This window comes from Chaetodon auriga, chromosome 22 (assembly GCF_051107435.1).
Source record: "Chaetodon auriga isolate fChaAug3 chromosome 22, fChaAug3.hap1, whole genome shotgun sequence".
Lineage (NCBI taxonomy): Eukaryota > Metazoa > Chordata > Actinopteri > Chaetodontiformes > Chaetodontidae > Chaetodon > Chaetodon auriga.
The window spans coordinates 4,026,290-4,043,437 of NC_135095.1; the positions used below are offsets into that span (position 1 = coordinate 4,026,290).

The 17,148-nt window shown below is 42.8% G+C and overlaps 2 protein-coding genes across 2 annotated transcripts in view; one reads left to right on the forward strand and one right to left on the reverse strand.

The window, feature by feature from the left end:
* The window catches only part of mpped1 (metallophosphoesterase domain containing 1), a 76,119-nt gene extending 68,730 nt beyond the window's left edge, over positions 1-7,389 (forward strand). The window contains exon 7 of the mRNA XM_076721841.1: positions 3,756-7,389. Coding sequence (XP_076577956.1) covers positions 3,756-3,874 — 119 coding nt within the window. The 3' untranslated portion in view covers positions 3,875-7,389. The remainder of the gene's footprint in view (positions 1-3,755) is intronic.
* Positions 7,390-7,879: 490 nt separating this feature from the next.
* Positions 7,880-17,148, reverse strand: part of efcab6 (EF-hand calcium binding domain 6) — a 42,619-nt gene continuing 33,350 nt past the window's right edge. The window contains 4 exon segments of the mRNA XM_076722838.1: positions 7,880-10,293; positions 10,816-10,965; positions 12,396-12,580; positions 12,674-12,857. Coding sequence (XP_076578953.1) covers positions 10,171-10,293; positions 10,816-10,965; positions 12,396-12,580; positions 12,674-12,857 — 642 coding nt within the window. The 3' untranslated portion in view covers positions 7,880-10,170.

The following is a 17,148-nucleotide window of genomic DNA, read 5'->3' on the forward strand; positions in this document are numbered from 1 at the left end:
GTACGTGCATGTGCTTGTTAAACACTTTGACACGCACAATACTGTGGTTACAGACAGAGGCAGCGCGACAGTTCGGTCATTCAAAGTACAGGCTTTTAACATGGTGTCATATGTCATACGGAAGCAAATCTGGGGAAAAAAACAACATACAAAAAACCAAAATGCATATGTTCTTCTCTGTTTCAGTTTTTCACAAACAAATATATAGACACACGAGTGTGACACTACGAAGACAGACCTACATCATATCGGACCTTCATCCTTATATCATTAGCTTTGTGAAACGGGCACAGCTTCCTTCAGTTTAGGTACGTCATTTAAGTTCAAATAGGTCAACGCTGACTTTAGGTTTCACACTCATTTCCTGGGTGAAAGTCCTGTATTTGTTTGAAGCATCATTTTTTTAGTAATGATTGATTAAATTGGACGTGGCCTAAATTTCACATCCCAGACAAAATAAACAGAGCTGAGTTTTTTTTCCATATATCCACAAATTAATTCGGAAGTATGCTACTCTGTGTTTTTAAACCAGCTAACATCTATATCTCCACAAGTCTTTATTCAGACCCTCCCAAAACTCACACAGGCATTCAGTTGTTTTGATTGGTGCTCAGATGTATGCACATCATTCTCTATGTTGCTCAGTTTTGGATCAAACATCATCAAATATTTGACAAGACATCCAAATCTAAAAGAATAATATGTCATAAAACGGACAAAAAAGACCCCAGTCTGGCATATGTGACATCATTTCCTCACATTGAAAGAAAGATGCATTCTTGTATGTGGTTTCATATATGGACAACCCAGTGAAAAACATTACCTCATTGCTGAGGTTGGAATTAAAATAAAAAAGCAATGGACGTGGGCAGTAGGGGCGCTGAGGGGGCTGCAGCACCCTGTAAAACCAGGCATTATAAAAACCATCAATTAATAAAAAAAAAAGTGTGATACAGACTCGCCGCTGAGAGAAAAAGAGATATAGGCAGTGTGAGAATATGGAGCGTTGACTTGTTATAAAGACTTTATTTGATCTTGAAGCCAATTGTTAATCTACAGCTCTGTGGTTTATCAGTGAAGTGTATAAACTGCACTGCAGACTGGAGTCTCTGTTAACAGTGATCAGCATTTAGGCTTCAGTCATCTCCTCCATGAAACCAGATGACGAAATGAGTGGTGTGGGTCTGTATTTAGCCCTGAGTAGTGTCTGCAGGTATTCCTCACAAGCCACAGACAACCCCAACAATCTCCATCAGGAAAAAGGAGGGCAGCTTCTACAGTCTGTTACCTGACAGGCAAACTCCTGGGCAAAAAAAAAAAGTCCTTAAATCACTTGTTACGACTTGAAAAGCTTAAATGCTCTCAGGGCACAGTAATGGCTGAAAGTGACTCTGGTAGCATTTTAACATATTTATCAGCTCAGATCTTCATGCTGTATTTTGGTGGTTGGACAGCAGGATACATTTTAGTGGCCCTTTAGAGAATGAACCTAAAAAATAAAAGTGAGGGGGACAAGAATAAGATTTTGAAAATGTCTCTTCCATCCCCAGTGGAAATTACACCCTTGACTGCACAAATTCAATGGCGTTTGTAGAACACATTACTTGTTCGTGTCAGAATAATGTATGAGTGTGCCCACATGTGATGTTTTTAGTCAGACATGTACTCTAAATATAAGTTTTCACCCGTTTTCTATTTACAAAAAAAAATATTAAGGCTCTCATAAATCCAAATGACCTGAATTCATAGGATGCAATATCACATTTAGCATTAAACTGTATCTGTGGTTGTCTGCCTTATCACATTCTTAGTGATAAGTTAGTTTACACACGTTTTCATATCTTACACCTAAACATTTCCCTTATTGTGTAAATCAGCCAGTGACATAGCACAATAAATGAAAAGCCATGTCATCTAGATTATAGAACACTGCACGATCTTTCCCTTAAACTGAATCTTTTTAAGTTAATTGGACTGTCTGAGAATTTAATTCCAGCCATGTAACCCAGAGAATATAGAGATACCATGCAATAGTTTTCCTGAAGAAAATGATTTAAGTGTATAATAGAGAATAGCTGAGCTGCCACATCCCTATCAGCATTTCATTCAGGCCAGTGAGGGCAGAGAGGCCGTCTCCCTGGACTGAGGATTGCTTTTTTCGGGGTTATCAGGTCAGTGCTGAGCCCGTGGAGCAGCGGTCCCCCATCAGAGAGAACCAGATTAGAAACTAGATCAGATTTTATAAGAGGAGAAATAGGCTGAAAGCAGCTCTCTTCATTAATGTGAGAACTAATGTGAGAGAGAGGCAGAAATGATCCACGCTGTGTTTTGTATTCATGTATTCCAAATCTGAAAGGACCAACACAGACATGCAGAGTTCTGTTCCAAGAGATGGTGAAAGTGCCACCTACACTTAAAAAGACACCGATAGTGCAAAGTTAAATTGTAGTACTTTTTGAGAGATGGTAGTTAGCTTATGCTTGACAAAATGGTCACACTTTCATATCCGCCATTTGGAAGGAACGTTGATCCAAAGTGCCTTTTGGGCAGAGATTTTTTTAGCTGTTGTGGTTGGTGTCACACTCTGATGAATGCATTTGCTCAAACTGGATTCTCACTGTTGTAGAACTGATGAAGCTGCGCTGCGATACTAAGTGTGATACTAACTATGCCGTTTCTCTTTTCCACATCCAAGAGATTACCTCTGTGTTTGTGTGTTTATTATGATTCCCATCTGATTGACAGTGGACTTCAGTACGTCCTCTGATTTAATTTGATCGTTTCATTGTGTTTTGAGGAATATTTGCTGAGGATTTGCATCCATTCTGGGGAGGCTAAATTTCAATAGTAAGCAGCAAAAAGGTAGTCAAAATTCGGTTTTTATTCAAGGACTGCATTGAAATATTGTACTGCTGGAAATTCTGTGTTTAGGTTCATGGAATGTGTATTTAAAGGCACAAGAAAGGCTTTCTCCTTTTCTGACAACAAAATATATTTAACCTAATGCACACCTGTAAGAAAGGTGAGCTGGATCAGTCGAAATTTTGGGCACACCTTCCCATTCAATGGTTTTTATTTATTTAAGTTATTTTCTACACTACTACTGAAGACATCAAAATTATGTGAATTATGCTTTTGCTTCACATGGTGGTCCAACTCATCCCAAAGCATCTCAATTGGGTTTAGGTTGCTTGATTGTGGAGGTCAGGTCACCTGATGTAGCACTCCACCATTGGTCAAAATGCCCATGCATAGTCTGGAGATGTGTTTTGGGTCGTTGTCTTGTTGAGAGGCTAACCAGATAGAAGACAAGTGACTATATATCAGCAACAGTGACATCAGAAAAGCAACCCCACACCATTACACCACCTCCATGCTTCATGGTGGGAACCACATGGACTGTTGTTTCTCTTTACTGTTGAGCAGTTCTTCACATAATATGGATTACTAGTCGAATAAGGCTATTTATTGTATCCCAACACTACCTCTGCACAACGCAACTGACGGCCTCAAACGCATTAAGAAGGCAAGAAATTCCACAAATCAACGTTTGACCAAGCACTTCTGTTAACTGAAAAGCATTCCAGGTGCATCATGATGCTGGTTAAGGTAATGTCAATACTGTGCAAAGTTGTCATCAAAGCAAAAGGTGTGTCCAAACTCTTGACTTGTGCTGTATAAGGATGCTTTGGAAAGAGGGTTTGGAAACATGCTGCAGCTGATTCACTGAGTTCACCTTTCTCTCTGCTGCCCAGGTTATGGCATGATGACTGACGGCACCACAACGTTCGTCAACGCCTCAGCCTGCACTGTCAACTTCCTCCCTATGAACGCACCCATCGTCATTGACCTTCCAAACCCCAGGGCCACATGACTAGAGGAGGCTCGTCCCAAAACACCTTCCGCCAATCAGGAGAAAGGAGCCAGGAGAGGCAGGTGAGGCCGGCGGGCAGATCGGACCAAATGTGTAAATATAATGCAGGTATGTGTTTAACACAGACATGCGTTATGGCTGGAGATGGAGTGGTCAAAGCGAGGGATGGACGCTCCCTCGCGCTCTTAGTGTTATTTTCTGTGCCATCATTTCTTCATCTCAACACTGGGTCTAAAAGCAGACAAATGGACGAGTGGAGAGACACTTTTCCATGCGGACAAAATGGACATTGCTCTGTGTCCTCTTTTACTGCACTGACAATCTCATGTGGCTCTCAGAGAGACAAAAGAGACATCCCACGTCCCCCGCTGGCCTTTTTCACTTCATTTAAATGAACTGTAAACATTTGGACTTAAGTGAAACCCAACGCCTCATCTGCAGGAGAGTCCTGGTTAAGCCACGGCTCAACAGCAGCAACGGAACATTTGCCAGGGGGATTGAAACAGAACTTTTCTCCCCTCCCACTTTTAAGCATTAATTTCTCATCTTTTTCCTCATTTCTTCCCCTCTCTTTCTTCCACCCCTCTTATCTTCCTGCTGTTTCCCTCCCATCCTCGGCCCCGAGCAAGCTGGAGTGTGGTTTTTTTTTGCCTGTGTGTGTGTGTGTGTGTGTGTGTGTGTGTGTGAGATCAAAGCGAGTGTGTGAGGGCAGCAAGAGGTCTCTGCCACAGGCTGTGTGAGAGTCGGGGTGTCAAACATGTTGACACCGCTCCCCTGGGCCTCATTACAGCCCTCATAAGCCTCTTAACCGGCCGAGAGGAGGCCGCAGAGGAAACCACGTGCAGCTTTTTTTTTCTTTCCCCTCTCCTTCCATGTAGCTCCCTTTCCGCCTTTTCTCTTCCTTTTTTTCATTTTTTCCAACCCCTCTATCCTTCATGCTGTGAATAACTAGCTCAGCGTTTTAGCTACGACTGGGAGGTCGGGCTTTTTTGGACAGGTAATCGACAACGTAAAGGTGCTACATGCTAACGCTGCTTCTGGACAGTCGTGCTAACTCAGCCTTTGAGCGGCGGCGGTGGTTTCAAGGATCCTCCCTCGTGTTGTTCGTGGGAGAGGTGGAACGTTTTGTCCTTTTCCAGAAGAATAAAGCTGTAATTACATGTACTGTAACTGGTTTATGTAAATGTTCTCTGTCAATGTAAAGACAAAAAAAAAAAAAAAACCTTGACGTTTTTTGGAAGATTTCCAAGTTGTTGCTATGCTTTAAAAGAAAAAACAAAAAAAAAAAACCTGTTAATATTTGTGTCCAGAAATTTGTGGTTGTTACATTTCCTTTGGTCTATTTCTTATTAATGTAAATGCTTATTACGGTATTTTCTTCTCTGTGAAGCTGCTCTGCCCCATTTGGTGATTATTAACTCTTTCATGTCCCTTCGCGGTTTGTCTGTGTTTTTAAAAAAAAAGTGCTTTTCATTTTTTTTCCCTTTGCTCTATTTTCTGAATAAGGCCAGTCTCAGTAAGAGTCGGAATGTGCTTAGCATAACAAGACCACGTCACACTTTGATCTCCCTGCTCTCCGACATTATGTATGAACGTTCCCTGAGGCTGCAGTTTACTTCCCGCTTCACTCTCGCTTCTTCAGCACATCAGCATTCATTGTGCCGGCTGATGTCTTAATGTTTCTAAATGGGCGTAAGAGGAAAGAGCAGCAGAACTGCTCACCAAGAAACCCATGTCTGTGGATAATGGTGGGAGGTGCGTGCACTTGTTAGAGCATGCACATTGATGCCGGAGTGTCTGTACGTATTATGCTAATGCTCTGTGGAGCAGTTTGAGTTTTAGGCCCTTCAATTGAGGACATTTTGACTGATCCTCACTTGTTAAAGGGGTACATTTAGGGTTAGGATTCGGTTTAGAATTAAGGTTAAGTTTAAGATATGGTGCACAGGCTGTAGAGGAGGCGGGCAATGTAGCTTCATAAAACACAAGCATATAGAGAAATCATGTTCACCAATTTAACCAGGAATTAATTTGTAAATGTGGAGGTCCTAGAGCACAGAGGACCACTGACCTGCTATATACTGTCCATATTTCCAATAATATTAGACCCATACAACCAGGATGCTAAAACTGAAATACCCTCGCTTGTTAACTTGCTTTCGAACACACTTATGGATGCTTGAATCAAAAATTCAGTTAGTTCTTGTAGGCACAAAAGATAGTTCCAAAAAGTGAAATACTGTCACTAGTTCCACTAGTTATTAAACTGCTAGAGGAACCAGGTGGAAGCATCACTGAAGTCCAGAGACAGTGGTCGGTTTACTGGTAACTATTGGGTAATGTTGTCTGATGAGTTACTGCACTGTTGTTTGTTTCGCTTAGCATCGCTGCTAAGAAAAAATGCCCCTGATGAAACTTCCCGCAGGTGTTTCACATTAACAGCATAGGAAAGGGAGGGATTATAACCTTTCAACCATTAGCAGGTGTTTAAGGATGAACTGTCTATTACAGCTTCTCTTGTCTAGCAGGTACAAGCTATCCCTGCTCAACACCTGAAATAGTTGCACCATTTCAATCTTTGGTTGTTGTTGGACCAGAGGAACAAGTAATGGCTCGTTGTCGAATGCTGGCACAATATATTATTACGATCCTCTTCAAAGAAGCAGGATTTTAGGCGTGAAGAGGGGAGACTTTAGATCAGGGTTAGTCAGTAAACGCTTGAATGTTTGTATTTGTGTTTTAGTTTCAATTAAAGCACAAACTTAATTTGCGTCTAAGAAGGACATTTTTTTTTTCCAAGGGAGGAATAAAGGGAACTATTTAAAACCAAAAGATGGGAGAGACTTTCATCTCCAAGTTTCATGAAAAGCTGTCTGTTTGGTCCGACTCTCCAGTTCCAGTCCTCATTTAGATGTCTCACTTTGATGCTCTTCTGCTTCAATAGCCGTGTTATGTGTTTCCTGTTTTTTCCAAGAAAAAAAAAAAGTGCTGTACTATTTCTTGATTTATTTCTTGAGGCATGCTTAAAGGAGTTAATGACTTCTGCTACTCAGACAATCTGCATATGAAGAGTTTTGTTCCAAAATGAGATATTGACTGTTTGAAAAAACGGACGCCTACACGGGCAAAATGATTGACAGCGAAGACTTGAAAGTAGATGGTGGTGGTACTTTTTAAGGGATTGTTAGTAACTTGTGTCCTTGGTAACATTTTTACTGGCTGGATCCTCCGTGTTTCAAACATCCTGGACAGCTATGAACTTCACGTCTCAATGGATGGATCGCATTTTGGAATGAAAGTGTTCATATGGTATTGTATTTTGCCATCGTTGTTGGGGACTTCTACATTTTTTTAAACTGTAAAACAAGAAAATGAAGACCCAACAGCTGCAAAATTTGACTGTGTTGCTCCTGGAGACAACTCTAAAAATGTAAAGTATCTTTCTTTCTTAAAACCATAAGGATTCTGCTGGTTCTGAGAGATTATTCAACGATTGAATAAAACCTTATCTGTGACCACTGGATCATGCTTCCTTATTTCCATCCTCGCTCTTCCCTTTTGTCTGTCCTCTCCGTTATTTCTCGTCTAGAGGAAACTTTTCTCATCCTGGATCTTCGCTTTTTTTTTTTTTTTTTTTCCAATCAAAGGTATCTGTGTCTTTCTATCAATTATAGAGCCCAGAGCAGCGAGTTAATTTCCAGGAGCTAAACCCTCACTGCTCCGTCTCTGTCTACCATTTTGTTCCGCAGGTCTTCCACACCTCTGCACATTCTAATGAGAACCCTCGTTCAAATAATTACATTAGTAATCCCAGGGGAGACTGGGTAATTTATTCGCAGACGGCTTTTTACTTTGCCATTAATACAACTAGCTTTCATATACTCTTGTCTTCCTCGAGCTCCCTCCCTCTTTTTTCTCACTCTGCCTCTCCAACCACAGTACTGAGCTCTTTTTCTCAGTTCTGATCATCCCTTTTCCATTTCCATCTGCTCTTCCCGCTCTTAGCTTCCTCAGATAATGATTCCCAGCTCTCCACACTTTTGTCTCCTCTCTCTGAGTGCTACTGTATATCTTGCTGCCGTAGCATTTTCTTTGAATGAATGACAGACATCCCCTCTATCTCCTTGTCATCCATCTCACTTCACACTTCCCATCGGAACAAAAGATGCACCCAGTGCTTGCTGCCGCCTGCATCATTAAAAAGACACTTTATTAGATTGGCTTTGGAACACAAATCCATGTCAAACAGTCAGGCAACAGAGAGAAGGGTGAAAGCACAGCCAAAAACTCTCAAATCATTTATCAATCTTTTCTTGTTAATTTTCATGTTTTCATGTTTTTCAGTCATCTATTCCCTTAATGGATTTATTTGTCGTACCACTGCCAGATTAAGCTACCAAGGGGCCCGGGGCAAAAATGAGTTGTGAGCCCAATTCCCCCACCCCCTTCACATATTAGTTTGTGATCATTTTGCACACAGATTTATTATGAATGAATATGCAGCATCTAAGTGTAATATTAATGGATGTATTAAAGGTATTAAAAGTAGTCCTTGACACACAAGCCAGTCAGAATCACTGCTGGTTGTGGTCTGAAGTGTGCTTGAATGATTCCAGAAGATTTGGGGAAGATTTGTTGAGTGACTCAAGTACAGCCAAAAAAAGTTGGGATGCTGTATAAGACGGAAATAAAAGCAGGATGAATTCACTGTGTTTACTGACAGCAGTTTTACGAAGTCTTCCCTTCATACAATCATGTGTTCACAATGTGGTGAACCTCTCTCCATCCTTACTTGTGAACGACTGAGCCTTTCCAGGATGCCCCTTTTATACCCAATCATGATACTATCACCTGTTAGCAATGAACCTATTTAACTGTGGAATGATCCAAACAGGTGCTTTTGGAGCATTCCTGTCATAGTCCAGCCCAGCACTAACCTGCTGCTGCAGCTCCTCAGCCACGCCCTACACCTGTTCATCTGCACACCTGGCCTCAATTAGACTAATCAGGAAGATATTTAGGCAGCGCTGGTGCTCTTTCCTGTTGCCAGATTGTCTACGTGTCATGCCTGATTCTCCAGCGTTCCTTGCCTGCTCGATCTCCAGTATTCAACCTCACCTGATCCTGTTTGTGAAGTCCCTGTGTCTGCGGGTGTGCAGATCTCACCACCTCTGTGGTAGTAAAGAGCTTGTTCCTCTTCCAAGAATTGTCTCAACCACACCGAAATCTGTCAGTTGTTTCCGCTGTCGATCCGCTCTCATCACAGTACCTCTGGTGTTGTGCCTACTGACAGCTGTTTCCCTCATTTAGCTAGCTAGTGGTAGCTAGGAGGTACGTGGAAAAAAACTAGCTAGCTAGCAACAGAAAAATGGCAACAAGCTTGGAGGACATCAACAGAAGTGCACAGGTTGTTGCAAGTTGACTTGCAGAAAAAAAAACCTCTCAAATCTACATATTTCTTTAAAAAATGTGAAAAGTTAACTCCTCCAAGCAACCTCAACTGCAGCTTCCCTGACAGTGGTGGAATGGATACATCATTCGCTGCTGTCTGGCCACTGCAGCTAACTGGAGGTCAGCAAAAATAAGCTTGCCAGATGGTGCTAACTCGCTCTTTAAAGGCTCTGAAACCGTTTTTTTCCTCAATCATCTTCTTCCTATGAGTCTTACATGAACACCATTGTCTGTGTCTGCTTTAAAGTGGGTGGGGTTTAGTCGGAAAAGGGTGACGTTACCTATCTTCACGAGTCAATCATTTTTGCAGGACCGCAGATTACATTTATATCTAATGCAAAAGCTTTTTAAAATTCTTGCTTTGACAATATCTGCTCAAGGCAATCACACACTGATTGAGGTACGGGAATCATTTTGCTTGTGATTAATAAAAAGAATTAAGTTTATGAAGGCTTTCATTTGTGAAATCAGACGTGCTACACACCTATTCACCACCCCGCCTCCTTACTTTTCACCAAACAACTTAAAGAGAACATCATTTCCTTTGTTGGCATTGAACATGAATCTGCTGTGCTGAATTTCCAAAATGGATGTAATTCCAAAAAATACTGATCTAATCAGGGCTGTTATTTAGTGACTGCTTAATCTTGTAGATAAATAGGTTTGCAGGGGATTTATCATTAGGTAAATATCCAAAGGCCACTTAAAGGTGCTCACTATTTTCACCATTTGCACTTAATGAAGCAAAGTAATGTGAGTGTGTGGAGGCTCCGGACAGTTTTCCATTTTGCCCAGTCCAACTCAGGCAAGCTTTCTGACCTCAGCTGTAGGCATCAGAATGAAGGTCAGTGAAGAAATGTCCAAAGGAAGCTGTTGTAGCAGATCTTCCCTGTGGTGTTGGCATCAAAATAAGAGCTGAGGTGGAAGAACTCCTCCTCTGAGAGATTCACACTGAAATGACGCAGCACCTGCAGGGCAACAACAGCAAAAGTTGGAGTATGGTTGCACATATGTGTGTGTCTTAGTGCATTAGGTGGGGGCTTAGGAGATGTCATCCCGAGCCAGGTTGCTAATTGTTTCTATCGATTAGCTCGGGGAGCGTTGTCTTCAATAAATTGTACAGCAGGTAAATGGCAGGGACAATGGAACAGGAGTGTCAGCTGCTGTTCTCCTGGGCCAAAATGTCAGCACAGTCTTGTTTCAACCTTCAGCTTAATTGAACAATTAAAATTACTGATTGGCTGTCAAGTGAACAGGTGTGTGCGTGTGTGTGTGGCTTTGCAAGCTTGCAGGCTTGAGCTGCATGGATTTATGGATTTGCAGTCACTCCCTATCATTCTCTTTCTGACATTTTGACAGAAGAGACACAAGTGGAGCTCAAACGGTCACATCAATAATTCATAAAAAATCTGTTTATTGGTGAGTGACATCGCCCGGATGCAGCAGAGCAGGTGGAGCTCTGCAGGGTGGAGTGCTGTAACTGATCTCACCTTCCTGAAGTCCTGCATGGAGACAATTCCCGTGCGGGTGCGGTCATACGTCAGGAAGCAGCGCCTGATGGAGGTCCAGGAGGAGCGAACCACGTCTTTGATCCTCAGCATGACCTCCACGCAGTCTTTGCTCAGAACCCCCTGACTCGTCTGAACCAGACCAGACCATGCAGGATCCCATCAGACCACGGAGTACAAGGCCCGAACACGAACACATGAATAAGAAGAGAGAAAACAACAAATAGAGGTGAGAGCACCCACATTATCGGTAATATTTCACTTCTTCACAAGCTGAGATTCAGAACAAACAAAGTGTTTTTTGTTCTGTGATCAGATAAAGAGGTTTTGTCTGTAAACTCGTCTACAGGCACACCATCGAATCAGTTAAGATGCAGGGGGTCTCTGCAATTTTACACAGATGGTGGGTTCGGTTGAGACAATGCAGGTCTTTGTGATTCAAAAGTTGGTTTGGAAGGTTGCAGCTCGTGGGTTGCCAGATTAGGCCCTCACCCACACGCTCCGTTGAAGCTTGGGGCTCGGCTTAGTTGCTCAGCGGGAGTCCTTTTAGAACATGCCCACCCGTGTGTCATTGTTCAAAGCTTCATATACACCTCCCCATGCCAAAAAAAGCACTGCAAATCACCAAACTTGCCCAATTTGCTTGTCATGGGAGGCGATAGTCGAGAGCCTGAGGGTGGGAGGTCCCTGCTGAGTTTACACAAGCTGGCAACCCGCCGTCGCCCATCACCGCCCCCTCACATTCCAGAGCCCCCCCCCATCTTACTGTAACCCAATTTAAACTTGCAGCCAATAAAACTACAATAGATCAGACCTTAAATAGAGGAAAGGAGAAGGGCTACAGAGTTAATTTGAAATGTACTAATGTACTGCTCAGCATGGGGATGTGTAGCTGAAAGTACACACTGTGTGTCCCAATTTCACACTAAAGTCCAACTGTGATGACTGTCTACACATTGGATACCTGAGGGAACATGCATCCTGAGGTAAGGGGCAACCCAGAAACTGTTGTTATTAATTATTTATAACTGATCTAGTAACAGGTAAATGTGAAACTTGCATGTATATCAGAGCGGATGGTCATTATAACCATGTGTGCTCTGTGTTTTACTGCAGGCTAGACCAACATGTACAGTATACAGGTTAACTGTTCTGCACCTGCACAGAATCACATACCAAGACCCTGAAGCTGAATCAGCTACTTGGAATTCTTTATAATATTCAATTTCATGTGCTGTCCCCTACCACGACATGTCAAAAATGTCTTCCATGAAAGGCTTATTGAAATGAAAATGGCATGATTTCATTGACTATATTTAAAGAGGTTAGCTGATGATGAATCCAAAAAATATGAAATATACAGTTGTAGATTCCCTCTATGTTTCTTTAAAGAGTAAGAGATGTGTGATTTACAAAACAGGTCTGCATGCAGCAGAATAGAAAATATTCAAGTTTGCTCAATATCATATCTGTTAAAGCATATTAGGTAGATCTGGGACACACCTATTGAGTTTATTTCTGGCAGACATTGAATTGCAGAATAACAAATCTGTTCCCATTACCCTAATAGGAAGAGGGAGTTCACGTCGCTCGAATGCTCTCTTGGCCTCTGCTGGTTTTAGGTTCAGGAGGAAGTGACGGAGGAAGTTGTGATATGAAACACAGCCATTATTCATGATGTCAAACTTCACAGCTAGATGCTCTAACTGCTCCCGAGTCATGTCGATGCCAAGAGATTGGAGGATGTCTGTAACCGACGGTCAGTCATTAGCATGTACAACAGCATATACTGTAGCTGGTAGAAGGAATACAGTATGATTGTCTGTCGTTTGCTGCTCACCCAGGAAAGAGGTAGTGCTGATGTGTCCCTCTTGCTGAGGATCTTCCTTGGTACAGTTCCTCTGGATGTCCCTCCAGCAGTGCTGCACATCCCCACGCAGCCTCCTCTCCATGCTGCCCAGCAGGCTTCCTGTTCCCAGCCTCCCCACTGAGGCAGGACGCCTGGAGGTGTACTGGGGGGCAGACTGAGAGAAGAAGGAGGAAGGTCAGGGGCTGCACAACTGCGCAGAAGACCATATATAAAACTACTGTATACAGAAAAGTGCAGTAATCTTAAGTTTTTTTAAAAGTAGTGAGGTCACCCCCACATGCACTCTTTAGTCACACTTAATCGGTCTCTAGGCAGGGTCAGCAAATAACCTTGAGAGTGCTTTTCAGACTCAAAATAAAGAACAATAAAAAACATTTTATTGGGTAGTGTTGGGTCAAGACTTCAGATAAAAGGTGACGAACAAAACAATAGCTGCTTCAAAGACCAGCCTGTGCAAATATGCTGTGATATTTCTCTATAGCCTGTGTTTGTGTCCACCTTCTCTCAAATGTTCTCACACTAAGGTACTGCCAGAAAACTGTGGAGGAAAGTTGCAGTTAATTGTTGAAAGTTATATATACCATCTATACCACCCACATACGTACTACATAAATGATGAGCAGGTCAGCTGAGATCCTACAGCCTACAAGAAGAAGAAGCAGTAGAGAAAGTGTCGCAAGGTTTCAGTCGGTCAGATCCTGAATGCAAAGGACCAGATCAGAGCCAGATCTGAGGCTCTGCCCCCCATCACAGCAGATGTGGATGATGATGTCATCGAAGGCTTGTGAATCATGACACTACATTTAAGTCTTGGCCATGACCAACCCAGTCTCACATTAAAATGTGCAATAGTTATGTGCATTAGTATAAGCGTAAAAGGCGTATAATATTTCGATGGCTTCTATTATCATTAAGGGAAGAAACCAGGCTGCAAAGAGTCCAGGGCATATATGACAGAATGCATGAACTACAACCTTGGAGATTTTTTTCTTTTTTTTTTTTTTTCATCTTTATGATTCTTGGTTTGGGGATTATGTGTCAGCATGACAGAGCCTCTTCAGTCAGTGTGCTGTGGAGAGGTGTGGTGCTGTGATTCCTGTGTTTCCTTATTTGGCAGAGGCTGGGCGTGGTTCCCCAGGTGGCTGGGAGCTGGCTCCTACTCAGCTGGGACTCGTCACAATCAGCACAGTATAAAGACTGTGGACTGTTGAAGACGTCACCAGATTGTTTCCGCTGCTTAGTGGTACTGTTGGCCAGTTACCACTGGTACGAGTATTAGTTATTAGAGTGTTTGTTCTCCAGCGTTTATCCCCAGTGTCTCATCTCCTGCATCTTTCTCCTTTGTCTGACCCTCAACCTCCACCACCTTGCTTCACCTGTGCCTCTACTACCTTGTGCCCTCAACACAAGTTCTCACACCACCTGAGCGCTCCAGCGTGTCTTTGAACTGTTCTCCACCTCAGAACCTCGTGCCTCACCTGTCGTAATAGCTAACACACCAACGATCACATACACTGACTGTACAAAGATTCCAAAAATAAAACACATGCTTTTGACAAGAAAGTTTATCAAAACACATTTAATGAAATCTCAAAATTTTGCATTGAAAATAAAAGAGAACAAAAGTCCATTTACCCATATTAGAGCCCTTGTAGTGGAACTAATACACTTAGTGCTGTGGACTCATGTAGTTATTATACGCTCTGATGTGAGATTGGGTTGCTACGACCCTCTTCAAAAACTGCAGAACTAGACTTTTTTTTTTTTTTTGTTCCACTGGTGCATGCACTCATGGAGAAATGCACAACTGGGCATGACAGGCAAGTGTTCAAGTGAGTGTATGATGCTACTTCCATTTCAATCAAGCCCTGTGGAAGAGGGTGCAACAACTGGGACAGGATGGTCCATTTCAAAAGAACCATAATCTGGCTGCTGTTGCCCACAAGGCAACGGCCCTGGGTTACCTGCCTCTGGCACTGGGCCAGATACATTTTAACAACCTTGTCAACAGCAGATGTGTCAGGCAAACAGTCATCTGAGACCCAGTGCTTCAGGACGTCTTTGTCTACATGCAGCACACATATGTCCAGCCTGGATCCACATTTCCACCTTCACTGTGGAGAGCATTTGACCCGGACATAAGCCAGAGGACCAACTATCAGAGCTACGTTCAACATCCATGTCATTTATTCTTCTCTTTCTGCTACGTTCTCTTTGTACTTAAAGGGGAAATACAAACACGAGAACGATCATCATGGAGACAGGCCATGTAACAGAAACTACTCAACAGTTTATCTCATTAACCAATTTCCACTTTACCCTGAGTTATTCCAGTATGGTTATCGTAATTGAGATTTCTTTTTTTCTGGCATCATAGGACGCTGAATCATGCTGTCAAGTTTATCATCCTTCACTCTGGCTCTTAAGCAGACCCCTGCAGAGGACGAAGTCTTGATGGCACAGAGGGGTGATGCACCACCACCAGGGCGTAGCAAGTGGAGAAAGTTAGAGGCCAAGTTGATCCAACTAAGAAGGCGGTACAATGATGCTAACAGGGGTACTAACAATACACAGTAGCACTGCAAATGTAGCTGCTTTGGCTTAAAACCACCCCTTTCAGTGTTGTTCATTGAAAAAGTACTTATACCAACATCATTAGTGTAAGAGCTCATTTTAGGTCTCTCCATCTAGCTGGAAATTGCTTTGGGGGAACATAGTGCTGAGGGAACAGGTTAGCAGCTCACGTTGACGCACAAGTTTTGTTTTTTTGTTTTTTTTTGTCACTTCAAGTCTATTTTCAGCTATTTTACATGCTGAATGCCACCTGTATAGACACAGATGGAGGACTGAAGCTGTTGCTGCTATGCTAACATGCTGGCCACATGTGCCTGCTGTGTAGACACAGTGCATTTTCACTGATTAGCCAGGTGAATAATACCCACAACACTTCCATTTGATAAAATCTGTACGATTCGTGAAATAACTCCATTTGCTTCTGCTACAGTTTCGTATAATGTTCTGAATCTTAATTTAATGACAAATGGCAGTCGTGATTTGGAAGCAAGGCTAAATAAGTTTTACCATTTCACTTCTGCAGTGCTGGTGAAGTTACACCTAATTGAAGAAATCCTTGACTCAGGATGGGTTTTTGAATCAACTGTGACTCAGAAAACTCAAAATGCCATGCCTACAGCCTTGAAACATCAGCCCAGAATTTAAAATTTGCTTCTTGTAATCTGCCAAGACTGAACCGGCATGTGCTTAACATAATTTGAAGCACGTAGGCTGTACAGTGAATGACACTTGAAACTCTACTCTGTATGTGTTGATGTGACTCCACTTCTTATATTTTAATCCAACTTTTTTTCCTCTTGCCTCTGCCAGAAAGCCTTGGGACTGGCATAAAATGTTCACATGCTGTTCATCTGTTCTCAGCGACTACAGACCGGTTGCTTTAACATCTCATATCATGAAAGTCCTGGAGATGTTTTGGCACATCTCAGACCTCAGATGGCCACCTTCCTGAACCCACTGCAGTGTGCCTACTGCCCTGAGGTTGGTGTTGAGGATGCCGTCATCTAACTGCTTCAGCGAGCCCACTCTCACCTGGACAAAGGTGGCAGCACTCTGAGGATCATGTTCTTTGATTTCTTCAGGTGGTCAGCAGCACAGGAGCACCACAGGGGACTGTACTCTCACTGTTTCTCTTTACACTGCACACCTCAGACTTCCGGTACAATTTATAGTCCTGCCATCTGCAGAAACTCTCTGATGACTCTACAGTTGTGCAGTGTGTCAGTGGTGGAGAGGAGACAGGGGAATACAGGGAACTGCTTTGTGGCATTGTGTGGGAATAACCACCTCCCCCTAACTGTGACCAAGACAAAGGAGATGGCTGTAGACTTCAGGAGGACCAGGGGTCATTTCAACATCAGAAGACAAGAGGTGGAGGACAACAGACTTGACTGGAAGTGAAACACTGAGGCAGACTATGTCCTTTAATGTGTGCAGCAAGATGTCGCAGATCTTTTAGCAGTCTGTTGTCGCAAGTGCAGTTTTCTTTGTAGCCATCTGTTGGGGCAGCAGCATCAGAGCCAGTGACACCAAGAAACTGAACAAACTGATACAGAAGGCTGGCTTTGTGCTGGGGACTGCTCTGGAGCCCCATGAGCTGGTTGTTGAGACAAGGATATTGCACCAACTGCTCAACATAATGGACAACACTTCACATCCCCTACATGACCTACTAATGAGACAGCAGAGTGTTTTCGGTTGGAGGCTTCTTCAACTCCACTGTAGTAGTTGTAGAACTCTGTGGTAAGGGCCGCTGCAGAAAGTAATTCCTATCCACTGCAATAATGCTGTACAATGACTCCCCTTTGTGCAAGGAGAGGAAATTTATCTTCTGAGGGACTTTAACTTGCACTGTGAGAGCTCTATCTTAT